This window comes from Muntiacus reevesi, chromosome 2 (genome assembly GCF_963930625.1).
Source record: "Muntiacus reevesi chromosome 2, mMunRee1.1, whole genome shotgun sequence".
NCBI lineage: Eukaryota > Metazoa > Chordata > Mammalia > Artiodactyla > Cervidae > Muntiacus > Muntiacus reevesi.
This window is the reverse complement of record NC_089250.1, coordinates 262874972-262892603: the sequence shown is the minus strand read 5'-3', so window position 1 is coordinate 262892603 and position 17632 is coordinate 262874972. Positions and strand designations below refer to the sequence as shown.

General features: G+C 44.6%; 1 protein-coding gene across 1 annotated transcript in view; it reads right to left on the bottom strand.

The window, feature by feature from the left end:
• Nucleotides 1-5696: 5696 nt before the first annotated feature.
• LOC136157506 (carcinoembryonic antigen-related cell adhesion molecule 5-like) overlaps nt 5697-17632 on the bottom strand; it is a 42460-nt gene continuing 30524 nt past the window's right edge. The window contains exons 12-17 of the mRNA XM_065919368.1: nt 15710-15988; nt 14126-14404; nt 9000-9129; nt 8232-8284; nt 7531-7562; nt 5697-6429 (exon numbers count right to left, since the gene is read on the bottom strand). Of these exons, the coding sequence (XP_065775440.1) occupies nt 6307-6429; nt 7531-7562; nt 8232-8284; nt 9000-9129; nt 14126-14404; nt 15710-15988 (896 nt within the window). The 3' untranslated portion in view covers nt 5697-6306. The remainder of the gene's footprint in view (nt 6430-7530; nt 7563-8231; nt 8285-8999; nt 9130-14125; nt 14405-15709; nt 15989-17632) is intronic.

Here is a 17632-nt window from a genome sequence, read left to right as displayed (position 1 = left end):
TTTTCTCATTTATCTTCCTGTTTCCAGTTCTCTTTTTAATGTGTTGCTCTAGTCCCCAAGCAAGAGGAGTTCTGGGTTCAATGGGGCTCAAAGTACAGGGCAAGGCTTATGGGCATAGAGAGCCCAGCAGGGAAGGGAAGTTGGCCTGGGTCAAAAAACCTTGACCTTTAAACAAAGCATGCTTAAACAGCTCTTTTTAGCCTGTCCTTTCCTGTGTCCCATTTCTGCTCTGTGATTTCTCACCCACCTTTATAACAGAAAAGAATCATCAAATCCTCGAGTTGGGTCATAACCTTGAATTGCCTAACTCTCAGGGGTAACGGGGAGAACCATAGAGAGAGGCCCTTCTGAGGCTTCCTTTCCTTCTGCCCCTGGGTGTTTAGTTAATGTTCTACCAGCACTTCCCACTTGTCGGGGGCCAGGACTATACTCCAGCCCCACATCACTGCTCAGGGCAGAGGGCACTTTGTCCAGACAGCTTTGATTCCAGAGAGACCTGCATCTGAGCTTCACACTTCACCTTCGAGTCTGTGTCCTCTGTGGTCTTGTATCTTCTCAGGCCTCAGGCTCTGGCTCTTCACATTCTCTTCTTCTCTTCCTCACTGTTCTTTGGGGGTGAAAATGAAGATGTCTGCTAATGGAGGAAAAAGAAACTAGTTTGCACAGCAAATAACAACCTACAGCTGGGCTCCCTGCCCATTGTGACTCTCCGTCCTCCCCAGCAGTTTCTGAGCGCCCCAAACCCCAGTGAGATGTGAGCTGATTGTACCAATATGTCTCCAGGATCTCCTTGGTGTTGGGACTATGTTTGAAGAGTTTATGTTCTGGGTATCCTCAGAACTGGACTAGCACTATTTGTATATATTGTTAAATTACTTAGCAATATATTTGTTGGAATATCGCCTCTTGTGTTATAATCTTCTGGAGAGCAAGGGCTTTTTTGTCCTAAAAATGTCAAATAGTTGCAAAAGTAAAGCTAATAATACAGTGAGTCTACATGTACTCATCACGTAACTTCAGCAATTGTCATTTCATGGCCAATCTTGTTACTTCTATACTCCCCTCTCCAACCTGGATTGCTTTATTTTTTAAATTTATTTTTAATTGGAGGGTAATTGCTTTACATGGTTATGTTGGCTTCTGCCATATGACAGCGTGAATCAGCTATGCGTGTGTGCATGTGTGCTCTTAGTCACTTGGTCGTGTCTGACTCTTTTGGGACCCCATCTGCTGTAGCCAGCCTACCAGGCTCCTTTGTCCATGGGATTATCCCAGTAAGAATCCTGGAGCAGGTTTCTATTTCCTTCTCCAGGGAATCTTCCCAACCCAGGGATTGAACTTGAACCTGCATCTCTTGTGGCTCCTGAATTGACAGTCGGATTCTTTACCACTGAGCCACCTAAGTATACATATATCCCCTCCCTACTGAGCCTCTCTCCCAACTCTCCCCCATCCCACCCACCCCTCTTGGTCATCAAAGAGCACCAGACTAAGCTCCCTGTGTTATACAGAAGCTTCCCACTAGCCTCCCGGTCTGGATTGTTTTGAAGCAGATCCTAGATATCAAATCATTGCATCTGTAAATATTTCAGTCATATTACTAAAATGTAAGGGCTCTTCAAAAGACACAATCACAATACCAGTGTTACAGTAAGAAGTAATGCTTCTTCAGTGCCATAAAGTTTTCAATATTCAAATTTCTGCAGTTACCTCCTCATTTCCTCCTTTCCTTCCTTGCCCATTTTTGTCACTCCTGCATTTGTTTTTGTGTCTCCCCTGATTTTCCTTTTTTTTTTTAAGTAGAATTTTTTGAATAACAATCCAAATGAGGGCTTTATTTCGTAATCATCACATTGTTCTCAGCAAGTGACTTAGTGTTTGTCATATAGTAAATCCTTAGTAAATGATGATGAATGAATGAATCATCAGAAGTCTATAACATCTCATGGTTGAGTTAGTGCAGCCTTACTGTTGCTTTTGGTTGGTTGGTCAGGATGGCTTTTGGTTTCTGATGACTTTAGCTGGGAGTTAACTTCGGGGCTATGGCTTTTGGTTTCTGATGACTTTAGCTGGGAGTTAACTTCGGGGCTAGCTACTATCAGTGCCTGTGAACGTTACTAAAGGTCTGAGGGCAATGTATGCACCTGTGACTCAGATTTACTGGTGAGCAGGGAAGGGACCCTTGCTTTATCTCTGTTTTTTTGTCTTTAGTGCCTTATAATGTCAACTTGACTTTGGACCAAACACATTTGGCTTTTTTTGTTGTTTCTATAGAAGAGAGCCTGAAGGAGCTCCCTGAGAACAAGAACAGCTTCTGTATGGTGCTGTTGTAGGCAGGATTCTAGGATGGAACCTCAAGACTTCCTCCCAATCCCTGGACTGTGAATATGTGAAGAGTAATCATGTGGGTGATTGTGTTATGTTACGTGGCCAAAGGGATTTTGCAGATGTACAGTAAATATGGTTACTGATCAGTTAACTTTGAGTTTAACAAAAAGAGATGTGATCTAAGTGGGCTTAATGTAATCACAGGAGTACTTTGAAAAGCAACTGTTTTTTTCTAGTTGGCCTCAGAATCGGAAATACAAGAAGGATTAGAAGGTCTTCCCTAGTGACTCAGTGATAAAGAATCTGCCTGCCAATGCAGGAGACACGTGTTTGACCCCTGGTCTGGGAAAATCCCACATGCCCACATGTGGGGCAGCTAAACCCGTGTGCCACAAGTGTTGAACCTGGGCTCTAGAGCTGGGAAACTGCAACTACTGAACTTGTGCACCTCAACTGCTGAGGCCCAAATGCTCTAGAGCCTGTGCTCTGCAAAAAGAGAAGCTGCACTGCAACTAGAGAGTAGTCCCCCTTGTCACAATTAGAGAGAAGTCTCCACAGCAATGAAGACCCAGTGCAGCCAAATAAATAAAAATTTTTTAAAAAGAGGAATTGGATTTAAGGGTTATTCTCCATTGCTGAGATAGAGGGAGCCTCATGCCTAGGACCTGAGAAGGTCCTCTAGGAGCTGTGAGTGTTTGTACTAGAACGATGGGGACCTCAGCCTTATAACTTCAAGGACCTGAATTTTGTGAGCTAAAGAATGAGCGTTGTTTTGTCGTAGTTTGGCAAAAGTAGAAAATGAATACAGATGCTTTGTGCCTGATAGGTTGAATAAACCGCTCCTTTGTTTATTTTATAAAATTCAAATGAAATTAAAATCCACGAGAAACCACACAGATCTTAAGTATATAATTTGATTTTTGCTAACTGTACATACCCATGTGATCATCACCTGAATTGAGATTTAGAATGTTTCCATTACCCCCAAGAGCCCTCATGTGCACCTTTGTAGTTGATTCTACCCTCTAGGGTGAATTCTCACACAATTGATTGCATGTGTGTATGTGTGCTAAGTTGCTTCAGTAGTGTCCAACTCTTTGGGACCCTATGAACTGTAGCCCACCAGGCTCCTCTGTCCATGGGATTCTCCAGGCAAGAACACTGGAGTGGGTTGCCATGCCCTCCTCCAGGGGATCTTCCCGACCCAGGGATCGAACCCTTGTCTCTTACATGTCCTGCATTGGTGGTTGGGTTCTTTATACCACTAGCACCACCTGGGAAGTCCAAGGCCATCAATTCTACTGCCAATTAAAAAAATAAAGTATTTATTTATTTTATGTTTGGCTGATCTTCATTGCTTCATAGGCTTTTCTGTAGTTGTGGAGAGTGAGGGCTCTCTCTCTACTTGTGGTGGGTGGGCTTCTCACTGCGGTGGCTTCTCTTGTTGCAGAGCACAGGTTCAGTAGTTGTGGCGGATGGACTTAGTTGCTCCATGGCATGTGGGATCTTCTTGGACCAGGGAATCAACCAGTGGCCCCTGCAGTGGAAGATGGATTCTTTACTGCCAGGGAAGTCCCCTGTGTGCTGATTTTATTGCTGCTTCCAGTGGTCTTGGCACGGAGGCACCCCAGCAGAGGGCCAGGGGAAATCAGGGACTGAGGAGGGGAAAGACAGCACATGTTCCAATTGCTTGGAAGTGAAGGAAATGAGATGACAGGCTAATTCTTGGTGGAATTAATAAAAGAAGGTTATCCTGGTTGGAAGAGCTCTGATTCTCTGAGGGGCAAAAGAAGGGACAGGGAACAAGGAAGCAAGATGTGCAGGAGAGATTTCTACACACCTGAGCCCATGGAGACTGTGGGAGTGAACACTGGATCAGGCATGGGATGCACTGGAGCCATCTGCTTGGGCAGTGTGGTGTGTATCTAGTGAAGAGCCCAGCAGACCTTTTACTCATGAAATCATCTTCTCTCCTTCTCTCCCAGAGGAAGAAAGGCAGGTCCTTCCAGGCAGGTTGGAGCAGTGACCTATGGCTCTAGGTGGACGGACTTTGTCAGCAGGTGTGCACATGAATGATTGAGCTCTCGGATCCCAGGATCAAATACCCCTGGACTTAGAAAAAGGCTCACTCTGACTCTCTGTTGAGCAATTTCTATTTCTTCTGCCTGTAAGGAAGGCAATGTAGAAAGCAGTACCAACTATGAGGCAGCATGTTGATATCTGATACACAATATTTATTATAAATATAGAGCAATTTTTACAAATCATTCAGAAGTGGCCTCAGCCAGGCAAAATTAAATTATGCAGAAGTCCTTGCATGAGGGGAGGTGGACACAGTCTCTATCAGGGTGAGAAAACCCTGAAAGAGGTACCTGAGTACAGAGCGCTTCCAGCCACCCCTCTCGGGGGCCAGTTCCACACGGCAGGAGGTCCGTCAAGAAGGTGGAATAAAGCCTTTCTCTCAGCAGCCCAAGGAGGCCCCGTCTGTGCAGAAGGCTGGTGGGAAGCAGGGGCGCCTCTCCTCCTCCCGTCCTCCCTTTCTGTGCTGACACACTGGGTCCTGTGCACCCCGTGGGAGAAGAACTCCAGAGGCTCTTCAAGAAGCCCAGGGCTGAGTCATAATCTGCACCTTGTGTCCTAAGGAGCGTGCGCACCAGTGTGGCCTCCTGGGCTGTAAACAATGCTAACAGCGCGAGGGGCCGTGTTCCCTTCAGGGCGCTCCTGCTTCTCAAGAAGGCGTCCTGAGAAGGTAAGCGGGGCAGACGGACAGAACAGGCACAGGCGGGAACACGCAAGAGAAGGGGGTTGATGACTGGCCTGAGATGCCTAGAAACAGAGTGAGACCCATTTCTGGCCGTGAAGGTAGACAACTGCTACTTCTTATTTTCTGTGCGGAGCCCCTGACACAAAAGGCTTAGGGAGCTCATGGCCAGAGGGACATGAGGGGCTTAGGTAGGTTCTTCCCCCTGAAGTGGTCAGATTGGCTTATGCAGCAAATTAAACAGAACCCCTTTCACATAAACAAGCAGTTACAAAAATTAAAATGGCAGAATGTCTCAGAAGGAAGGGAAAAAACAACCAATACCCCCAAATTGTACATTCTTTGACCATTATTTAAATAATCTCTGCAGGGTAACTTTCTGAGTCCTTTCCCCAATCCCAGCAGATTGTATCTGGTACGAGCTGACTGCCCCATAAACTGATGACCCCTCAATCTCCGGGCATTGCCTTGAATAAAGCCCACAGTATTATTAAAACAGTATGTTTGGTTTTTTTGTTTGTTTGTTTTTGCAGTTTCCATCAAGATACACTTATGAACGCTGAGAAGTTGTTTTCTAGTTGCTTCTAGTGGGTTCTCTGAAGGCATGCTTTCAAAGTTTTAGATGGTATTCTAGCTAAGTAGTAAGTTGTTTAGTCCCTGATCCTGCAGGTAAACAACCCTGAAAGCGGACAAAGGTGTAGAACTTCCCAGCTCAGAGCTGGTCATGTATGTGTCTTCCTGTGAATGGCGGGTTCACATCGGGCTTCAGAGTGCAGAAGCTCTTCATTTTCCTTCTCCTTGCTCTTTTTTTCTGGCACAGGCATTTCAGTGGATAAGAAATAATTCTCCAGGTTATGGCAAATTCATGTTAGACTCCAATAGGACTGAGGTGGGAAGGAATGAATGTGTTCTGAATATACAAGTTTACAACTGGTCTAGGGGCAGAGGTTCTGGCAACTTTCTCCCAAGGTCCGCTTTGCTAGATTTCAATGACGAGGAAGTTTTGGTTTCCTACAGACCTCCTCGTGGATGTGCCTTTTCATCCACTGACACTGAAGGAGGGGGCTGTGACCAGGCAGCCTGGAGGAGCCTCATTAGGGATGGGGGGGGGGGGGGAAGACTCTCTCCTCATTTTCCCTGAGGGCAGAGGAATCTCCTGGGGATGGAGGTGGGAAGCTTAGAATAAGTCAACAGTGCAACAAGCAGGACAGGTTCCATTACGGTTTTTTGACTTCTGAATAAATTGTTTCTGTGTGTGTTGGAGATGGGGAGGCTGAAGTTGCTTTCCTTTTTAATTCCTGGGCATTGAAGTTCAGGGAGGAATATTCAACTTCATTAACCTGAAAGGCATGAGCAGCAGTCAGTTAAATCAGCATCATAGGCCAGACCCTCACCTTGTCCAGGGTCACTCAGCATCCCATGCTCTTACCACTTTGAAACTTTTAGCTTCAGAGAAGGGCTTTTATTACCTATTTTCTCTGATTAGTAACATCCTATTGAATAATCATTAAACATTATGGATGGTTATGGAATTCTACAATGGAATACGATGGCATAGCAATAAAAATAAGTAGACAATAAAGGCACACAACCATTTGAATGAATCCTGCAAAACAATTTTGAATGAAAGAAGCCAGACCCATGTACACAGTGTGTTTTTCAGTTCTATAAGCCCATAATCAGGTAAAAGTAATCTAATGCATTGGAAGTGAAGATAGTCCTTACTCTTCAGAGGGAAGTAACTGGAGCATTGTGTGTGTGTGTGTGTGTGTGTGTGTGTTGACGGGGGTTGATTTTTAAAAAATGATTGGTACTGTTTACATAGATATGAACAACTTGTGGAAACTTACACACTGTTAAAATTATTAGGTTGGTCAGAAAGCTCATTCAGGTTTTTCCATAAGATTTCACGGAAAAACTCGAACAAACTTGGGTCAACCCAATACTTATGATTGAAACATTTTTCAGTTTACATGTGTATTCTGTTGAAGATTAAGATGAGGAAAATTCAGTAAAAGTATTAGAAGGTAAAGGAATCAAGACCTCAGGTCTATAACATTGGAAATTATCATTTATCAGTAACAGCAGAGTCAGCCTGGAGGCAGAAGAGGGAGAATGATCTAGTGCCTTTCTTGCTCTGGCCACTGTGCTGAGTGCTTTACCTTTGTTATGTCATTTAATTCCTTGACCTCCTCTGTGAAGTAGGCAGCACACCCATTTTTCAGAGGACTCAGCTGAGGCTCTATGAGGTTAAGTTACTTGTCCATGGTCCCAGCTGTGATCAAGTCCAGTGAGGTGAGCTCGTGGGAGTAATGCTTCTTTGTTGCTGCAGTGAAGAACTCTGACCCAAACTGATTTCCCATTTGTGTCTACAAGACTAACCCATTCTACACAGAGATATTTCCATGAGAAAAGGAGCCAGTGAAGCTGGCTGTGCTTACCTTTTCAGGTGAACTGTCAGAGTGTCCTTGACCTGGGAAACAAAGGAGAGTCATCAACCCATGAAAATGCAGAGTTGCCTTATGGCCTCAGAAAGGACTGTTCCTAAAGCTGATGTGACTTCTAGCTGAAGGAGGTGGCAGGTGGTGGGAGGGTTGGGGCCCATGATTAAGACTTAAGGATTTCTCTTCCCTCAGTCTGTGGTCCAGACCCCAGTGCATTAGACTAAGGTGGTGGTGGGGCAGGGTGGGGGTGTTGAGGGGAGGCCTCAGTGCACTTCTGAAGATTTCTGGCAGTTCACAAGGCCTGAGTTTTGCCCACGTGTGTCTCACAGGTGTGTGTCTAGGCGGCAGGCTCCAGAGGCAGGACGGGCTGAGGCCCACAGCACCCAGAGCACCAGAGGCAGGGAAAGTCTCACCATAGGAGAAGTCCGCATCCATAACAGAGGCAGGAGGGGGAAGGAGGTAGGATGAGGAAAGGGCTCCTGGAAGCTCGGCCATCTCACGGCTGCCTGGTTTGTGTGGCCTCAGAGGGGCCATGTCTCCGGGGGCTCTTCCATGACTAGGAAGAGTGTGAGGACCTGTACCAAACTGAGGCTGGGGACTGAGATCACCTCTCATATTTCAGAAGGTAGGGATTCCCTGGTCAGTCAGGGCACGTGGTGGAACAAACCAGCTCTCACTGAGTGAGTAGATCTACTTACTGTGGTTGTGATCTGAGGATTTGTGCTCTGTGAAATCGCGCTGGTCAGTTGCCCTAAATAAATATCAGACACAGTGACTACTATTCCCAGGCACAGGGTCTCTGCTCCTTGAATTAGGAAGCACAGTGTTGGCATGATTCCATGGGGCTCCTCCATGTTCATTTTTACCTTGGTTGGTCCTCTTTCTTCCTAGGACCTCTGTCTTCAATCTACCCATTACCCCCTCTCATGTTTACTCCTCTCTGGTTTACTGACTCTTCAGAACATTTACGGCCATTCATCTCAGCTGCTTCTATTTCTACCCGGACATCTTTCCACTTTTGTAGGTAGATGCTGGTTATTTCTCACTTTATTTATTGCCCAGGAGGCCTTGGGTTGTTCCTGCTTTTCTTAGGTTCTCTTCCAGTCGTGTCCCTCCCTCCTCCTGCTCTTGTGGTCAACAGAGCACAGGTCTCCCTTCCTCCTGCTCCTCCTTTCATGTCCTCATTGGTTTTCTTTCTTGGACCTTGGTTTCCCTGCCTGGGACAGAGGAACACAATTGGCTCTGCCCTCTCTAAACCAGATGGAGGTGGGAATAGCCATGTCCAAGAGACAGGGGGTTACAGGAAACATGAAGACCAGGGAAGAGGAGACCCATAAGAATCAGTGCCAAGAAGCAGGAAGACTGAGGAGCAGATCTAGGCCAGAGACAGAGACAAAGTCTCCTTCCCTCTCCCAAGCAGGGCAGTCAGCCTCAAAGAAAGCGGAACAAGAGGAAAGGTGGCATACCGTCTAGTTTCTCTGATGTACAGAAAATACACCAGGGCTGCTATCAGAACCACCCCAGCCACAGCTCCAATCACGATGCCGACAATGTCACCAGCTGAGAGGTCAGAGGAACTTTCTGGTGTCGGTTTATCTGTTGTGGAAAGAAAAGAGAAGAATGAATGAGAGGGGCTCTGGGAAATAACTCAATATGAAATAGTCTCTGCTTGTTCCTCCAAGGTATAAACTTTCTGTGGAAGGTTGCTGTGAGGTGAGTAACCGCCTATATCCTTGCGATTTTTTCCTCTGTGATTGTATTTCTAGGTTGGTGACCACATTCCTCAATTCCAACCTGGCTTTTCTGCACTCATATGTTTGAAGTCTTTGGAAATGTAAGAAGGATTGATGATGGGTATTTTTGTATGTTATCATTTCCCATCTTTTCATGGTTACATCTTTACCTGGGTACCAGGTATGGCTGCCATGAATATGGACCTGTTAGGTGTCTTACGAAAGTGTGAGTTCCTGAGTCATGTCTGACTCTTTGTGACCCCATGGACTGTAGCCCACCAGGCTCCTCTGTCCATGGGATTTCCCAGGCAAGAATACTGGAGTGGGTTGCCATTTCTTTCTCCTGGCGATCTTCCTGACCCCGGGATCTTCCTGACCTGGGGATCTTCCTGACCCAGGGATTGAACCCATGTCTCTTGCATTGCAGGCAGATTCTTTACTGTCTGAGCCATAGGAGGTGTATTATGGTGGGGACTTAATTGATGGAAGGCCCTCTGAATTCACTACCCCTTTGCACAGAGACCATCCTTCACACAGATGTCCAGCAAGAATATGAAATCAATCCCAATTCTGTGAGAAATAAATTTTTTGTGTGATGGGTGACTTTTAATTCAAGGACTCCTTGCCAGCTTTGCAGATATCTCTTAGAACTGCATTGCAGCCTGAAACTTCCTCCTTCCTAGGGATCCAATGTGCATCCTGCTCTGAGGACCCTCCCAGGCTCTTCCCACTCCTGCCTCACTTTCCTTCACAGGCATTTTCTGCAAGGAATGTCTTAGATGTCTAATCCCATCTTGGCTGCATCTCATGGAATGAAAACTATCATACTAGACATGAAACTTTGTACTCAACCCCCCTGTTTCCTCTCTTCCATATTTATAAGTAACATGTTCCTGTGGATCTTTGTGCTTTCCTTCCCCAAATATATAACACCTTTTGTCTGTTTCTTCTTTTTTACTTCAGTGGTCCTTACCGTTCAGCTCAAGACTGAAAATCAGTGCTAATGTTAGCTATTGTTATGACATACATAATCTGTGCCAGGCTCTGTGCTATATATTTGCCAAATATCTCATTTAATTCATATAATAACCCAGTCAGATAGACATTATTTCTATTTTATAGATGGAAAATCTGAGGTTTACAATGGTGGAAAACCTAAAGCCATATGGCTAATGAGATGTGGATCGAGAGTCAAGTAGTCCTAGGAATACCTGACTTTATATAGCCTAATGAAGTCGAGAAAATACCCTGGAAAAGGAAATGGCAACCCACTCCAGTATTCTTGCTTGGGAAATCCCATGGACAGTAGAGCCTGGCGAGCTATAGTCCATGGGGCCTCAAAGAGTTGGATAGGACTTAGTAACTAAACAGCAGCAATAGTAATAATTATAGCAGCTAAATTGTTTGGAAAATGTTCCCCGTGTGGATATTTTGCTAAGGGTTTAGTTGAATATTACATTAAAGCTGTGAAAAAATGCCATAAAGAAGGTTCTTTTATTGCAGTTCTCCCTTGAGGACTCTGAGGCTCAGAGAAGTTAAGACTCTTGTGCAAGAATTTATAATTATAAATGCTTATATTAAAAAAAAGATCTCAAATCAACAACGTAAATTTACAACTTGAGGGACAAGAATAAAAGCTAAACCCAAAGCTAGCAGAAGGAAGGAAATAATAATAATTAGAATGGAGATAAATAAACTAGAGAATGAAGAAACAGTAGATAGAATCAATAAAACCAGTATTTTGTTCTTCGAAAAGATTAACAAAATTGACAAATCTTTAAGTAGATTGACTAAGAAAAAAAAAAGGGAAGATTCAAATCATAAAAATCAGAAATGAATGTGGAATCATTACTACTAATTCTACAAAAATAATACAAAGTATAAGAGTACTAGGAATAATCCTATGCCAACAAATTGGATAACTGCTGTGAAATGGACAAATTCCTAGAAACATGAGAGCTCCCAAGATGTAATCATAAAGAAATAGAATATATGAACAGACTATAAAGTAAGGAGGTTAAATAAATAAAATCCTTTGACAAAAACCCACTAACCTTTTATGATAAAACACTCAAAACTGGGAAAAAAAGGAAACCACCTCAACATAATAAAGGCCATATATAAAAACCCCATAGCTAACATCATCCTAAATGGTGAAAGAGTGAACATTTATTTTCTGAGACAGAGCATGATAACAATGCCTGCTTTTTCCAATTCTATTCAAAATAGTATTGGACATACTAGCCAGAGGGATTAGGCAAGAAAAAGAAATAAAAGATATCCAAATTGCAGAAGAAGAATAAAATTATTTCTGTTTGCAGATGACATGAACTTATATGTAGAAAATGATAAAGATTTCCCAGAAAACTGTTAGAACTAATAAACAATTCATCAAAGTTGAAGGATACTAAAACAACATGTAATGATCAGTTGCAAACAAACAAACAAACCAAAAAAGATCAGTTGCTTTTATATAAAATATATTCAAAAAGGAAGTTAAGAAAATTTTATTCTATTTTGATAATAAAAATAATATCAAAAGAACAAAATACTTAGAAATTAACTAGGAGGGTGAAAGATTTATACATTTAGGAATTATAAATAAACACTACTGAAAGAAATTAAAGAAGATGTAAACAAGAGGAATGGATAAAGAAGATGTGGTACATACATGTACCATGGAATATTACTCAGATATTAGGAGAATGAAATAATCCCATTTGCAAAAACATGGATGGACCTAGAGTCTCATACTAAGTGAACCAAGTTGGACAGAGAAAGACAAATATCATATGCTATCACTCATAAGTGGAATCTAATTTTAAAAAGTGATACAAATGAACTTATTTACAAAACTCAAACAGACTCAACATATTTAGAAGACAAACCTATGGTTACCAAAGGGGAAATGTGTGTGTGTGGGAATAAATGAGGAGCATGGGGTCAACATATACATACTACTATATATAAAATAGATAACCAACAAGGACCTACTGTATAGCATGGGGAGCCCTACTCAATATTCTGTAATAATCTATATGGCTAAAGAGTCTGAAAAAGAATGTATATATGTATACATATAACTGAATCACTTTACTATACACCTGAAACTGACACAACATTGTAAAATATATTCCTTTAAATTAAAAAAAAAAAAACAGACAAATGGCCAATAGACACATGAAAAGATGCTCAACATCACCAGTAATTAGGGGAATGCAAATCAAAACCACAGTGAGAGATCACTTCTTACCCTTTAGAATGGTTATGAAAAAAAAAAAAGGAAACAGAAAACAAGAAGTATTTGCAAGGATGTGTAAAAATTGAAACTTTTGTGCATTGCGGGTGAGAATGCAAAATGGTACAACCACCATGGAAAACTACATGGCCGTCCATCAAACAGTTGGACAAACAATTGCCATTTGATCCAGTGATTCCACTGCTGGTTGTGTGCCCAAAAGACTGAAAGCAGGAATTTCCCTAGTGGTCCAGTGGTTAAGAATCCACCTTCTAATGCAGAGGACATGGGTTCAATCCTTGGTCAGGGAACTAAGGTCCCAGATGCCTTGGAGCAACTAAGCCCGAGAACAGGAGAATCCATGTGCCACAGCCAGAAAAACCATCACACTGCAACTAAAGAAAGCCCGCACACCAGAATGAAGAGCCCGCACGCTGCAGTTAAGACCCAGCGCAGCCACAATAAAAAAGATTGAAAGCACTGATTGAACAGATACTTATACACCCGTGTTCATGGTAGCATATTCACAACAGCCAAAAGATGGAAGTAATTTAAAAGACAATCAACTTATGAATGATCAAATATTGTGTATACATACAAGGATTCAGATATATGCTATAATATGGATGGGGCCTTGAAGACATAATGCTAGTAAGTGAAATAAATCAGACCCAAAGGGATAATTATAATGTTATATGATTCCACTACTTTGGCCATCTGATGCAAAGAGCCAACTCATTGGAAAAGACCCTGATGCTGGGAGGAGAGCAGGAGGAGAAGGGGATGACAGAGGATGAAATGGTTGGATTGCATCATCGAACTCAATGGACATGAGTTTAAGCAATCTCTGGGAGATGATGAAGGACAGGGAAGCCCGGTGTGCTACAGTCCACGGGGGTGCTAAGAGCTGGACATGACTGAGCGACTGAACTATAACATGATTCCACTTATACAAAATGACTATCATAATCAAATTCATAGAGACAAAGAAAGTAGAATGGTGTTTGCCAGGGTTTGAGGTGGGGGACTTCTAGAAGTTATTGTTTAAGGGGTACAGAGTTTCTAGTAAGATGAAAAAGTTCTAAATGGATAGTGGCAATGTCAATGTACTTAATGCTACTGACCTGCAGTCTTAAAAATGGCTAAAATTATATATTTTATGTATTCTTCACATTAAAAAAAAGGTAACAGAAAAAAAAACCCCAAATCTTGTGAAAGTTACACTAAAATGCTAAACCCAGGAGAAGAAACTGTATTTGATTCAGAGATTGAGCTGTTACTCATTCTGCCACCTGTTTACTATGTGTGTGTATTCAGTTGCTCAGTTGTGTCTGAGCCTTTGCAACCCTATGGAATGTAGTCCGCCAGGCTCCTCTGTCCATGGGATTTCCCAAGCAAGAATACTGGAGTGGCTTGCCATTTCCTCCTCCAGGGGAGCTTCCCAACCCAGGGATCAAACCTTCGTCTCCTGCATTGCAGGATTCTTTACCATTGAGCCACTTCGGAAGCCCTGTAGTGGTCTCATTGAATATTCTGCCCACCGTCAACTCTCTCCATTTTCCACACGATTGTTAGAATAATCCACAGAGAAAGATATAGCATAAGGCAAATGGTCACTTACATTTCACATGCAGCCTGAGGGGGTCACTTTTGCTGGAGTTGCCCCTGTTGGAGACCTCACACTGATAATCCCCAGCGTCCTTTCTGCTGACGGGGTCTATGGTGAGGGTGCTATTGTCCAGGGACAGTGTCATCCCCCTTGTGAGGAGGAGACTCTGGCCTTGGAAGAACCAGCGTATGGAGACCCCAGTCTCATTTGTGAGGCAGGTCAGGACCACGGGACCTTCATGTTCTGTGACTGTGGTGTTGCTGGCTTGGAGGGAGGGCCGTGCCACTGGGTCTGTGGAGAGACAGAGGGGTGACTGCTGAGAGTGGGTCAGGGGCCTGAGCCATGCTGTCTCTAGAGATCTCAGCCAGCCCCGGGCCCCGGTGACCTCTGCAAAGGTGACCCAGAGGATGGCCCCGAGTCTGCGATCAAGGTATGGAGTCTCTCTTCATTGATGGTCTGTAAGGAGAGGACTGTACCTCCTCTCTGACCCCCAGGTACCCTGGCATGACCCCTGACCAGTCTCCCTGGACATCTCCGTAGTATCAGCACCGGGACCCTCTTCTCAGCCCATATGTCTAACATCTTCATCATCAAGTGGAGTTTGTTTGTTTGTTTTTTTAAATTAACTTTCCTGGACCTTTTCCCACAATTTTCTTTGGCTATAAAAAAATATAAAAAGTCCCCACCAGGGACTTCCCTGGTGGTCCAGTGGCTAAGACATCACATTCCCAACGCAAGGGGCTCGGGTTTGATCCTTGGTCCGGGAACTAGATCCCACATCCTGAAACTAAGAGTTTTCGTGCCACAACCAGATCTCCCATGCCACAACTAAGACCCAGTGCAGCCAAATAAGTAAATAAAAATACATAAATTGAAAAAAATTTTGTTCCCAATATGTAAAATAGCTAGCTAGTGGGAAGTTGTGTATAACACAGGGAGCTCAGCCTGGTGCTCTGTGACAACCTGGGTGGGGGATGGGGGTTGGTAGGGAGACTGAAGAAAAAGGGGACCTTATGTATAATAATGGCCAATTCACGCTGTTGTACAGCGGAAACCAACACAACATTATAAAGCAATTATCCTCCAGTTTAAAAAAAATTCAAGTCCCATTCCTTATTTACACTTCCGTGAAGGCAGGCCTGGCAGCTCTGTGTATCTCTGGGGCCAAGGGGACTTCCATAAAGTGGGGGAGGCATTCACTTTCTGTTACATAATTTCTTATGGCCCGACTCAGTCTTCCTGGACTGTGTAGAAGAGTTAAATATCTCTCTGAGTCAGGGACAGTCTTGTTTTACAGTTTCCCAACAATAACTACCCCTTCATGTTCACTCATCCTGCTTCTGAGACATTAACCTGTTTCTCCCATCACAGGCCGATGACCCTGAGCCTCTCAAGACAGAGCAGTCCATCCACTCCCAGTCTTGGCTCAAGGCTAGGTCTGCCTGGGCTTGCGTGGGACAGGAAGTCATGGCCAGCCTGGGTGTCCAAAGGTGAGGCTCCATGCATTGGGACCTGAGAGGGATGGGTATGGCCTGGCCTCCGGCACTGTAGATTCAGCCAGGTGGCCTGGACCACGTAGGAACAGAGGTTACTCACAGAGAACATTCAGGGTGAATGGGTCACTGCGGCGGACACTCACTGGGTTCCGGGCTTCACACACATAGGGTCCTGTGTCATTCCTTGTCACATTGAACACAGTGAGAGTCCTCTTGTCCTCAGACAGCTCCAGCCTCGTGCTGTTGGGGAGGCTCTGACTGTTGATCCACCACATGTAGGAGGTGTTCTGGGTCTCAGGTCCACATGTTAACACCACAGTGTCCTTGTGCTCCCAGGGGCTGGAGTTGTTGCTGGTGATGACGGGTGTGGGTAGCACCGCTGTGCAGATAACAGAGAGAACATTGCCCCTTTTATATCTTGGGTTCCTCTAAAAGCATTTTTAATCAGGGTTGCCATCTTTCTCCTCTCAGCCAGACTGAGCCCTTAAAGAATAAGGCAGGTCTGTGTATCACGAGACAAATGCATGAATATCTGAGCTCAGAGAGTGTGAGGCCATCTGCTCTTATGTCTGGAAGAAGCACAGACTTCCTCAAGTGTCAGTCAGGTGTCAGAGTTTGATAACATAATCCCAGGCCTGTGAGTCAGAGACCACTTGCTTCCTCTGGCCCTGGCCCTGGGGTGCTCACCTGGACTGGGCAGGTCCTGAGTCCCTTCAAGCTGCACAGACCTACATTGCCTGATGGAGACATGTCTTCACCGTCTCCTCAATTCCCAAGGTTTCCCAGAGATGGGTAACGATGGGCGTTCCCCTAGTCCTTAAACCCCAAGAAGACTGGGCAGCACAGCCTAGAACTGGGTGTTTGAGCAGAAATAACACACGGGGACGTCCCTGGCGGCTCAGTGGTAAAGAATCCGCCTGCCAATGCAGGGGACGTGGGTTTGATCCCTGATACGGGAAGATCCCACATGCCATGGGGCAGCTAAGCCCCTGCTCCACAACTACTGAGCCTGGACTCCAGTACCTGAGTGCTGCAACTACTGAAGCCCGTGACCTGAAACAAGAGAAGACACCACAGTGAGGAGCCTGTGCACCGCAACGATGCATAGCCCCCACTCCCTGCAGCTAGAGAGAGCGCATGTGCAGCAGTGAGGACCCAGCAGAGCCACAAATAAATAAATAAATGGACATTAAAGTTTAAAGAAAAAGAGGACAGAATGAATCAGAGGGCAAGTCAGAGTCTCTGTTTTAAAAAAGGGAGGAATGATCTCAAAGAGCAGAAATGATATGTGCTCAGTCGTTCAGTCGTGTCTGACTCTTTGCGACCCCATGGACTGCAGCCCTCCAGTCTCCTCTGTCCCTGGGATTCTCTAGGCAAAAACACTGGAGTGGGTTGCCATGCCCTCCTCCAGGGGACCTTCCCAACCAAGGGAATGAACCCAGGTCTCCCTTACTGTAGGCAGATTCTTTACTGTCTGAGCCAGCAAGGAAGCCCAGAAATGATATGTATTCTATTAATAAAGTTAGAGGAAGAGGCCCCTCTCACCAGTTTCCATGGCAAATCAGGCAAATGGGAAGGGGGCCCATCACAGGCGTGTGGCATGCTTTTTTGTTTTCTTTCTGCCTCAGAAAACACAACTAAGTGTTTGATTAAATTTGTCTGAGTCGGGCCAAGGCTAAGTGAAAAGACAGTGGCTCGGGCCCCTCATCGTCGGAGAGTATCCCACCCTGTGGTAAAGGTGACATCCTGAGGACACACGGGTGATAAAGTAGGCAATAAAGCAATCAGATGGCACAGGTCTGTCAGTCCCATCCTGGGAAGGTTTCGGGAATCCCTGAGAGGAATGGGAGGGTCACACCAGGACAAGGCTGTGGGTCACAAGTCAAAGAGGTGAAGTGAGCCCATGAGCCCCTGGGGACTGCAGACCTGTCTTGCTGCCTTTGGCTTCCTGCTTGAGTCACATTCGGGAATAGGTCAATGGGGGGGGGCTACATATCCTTGTCACATGGCATGATTCCACTGG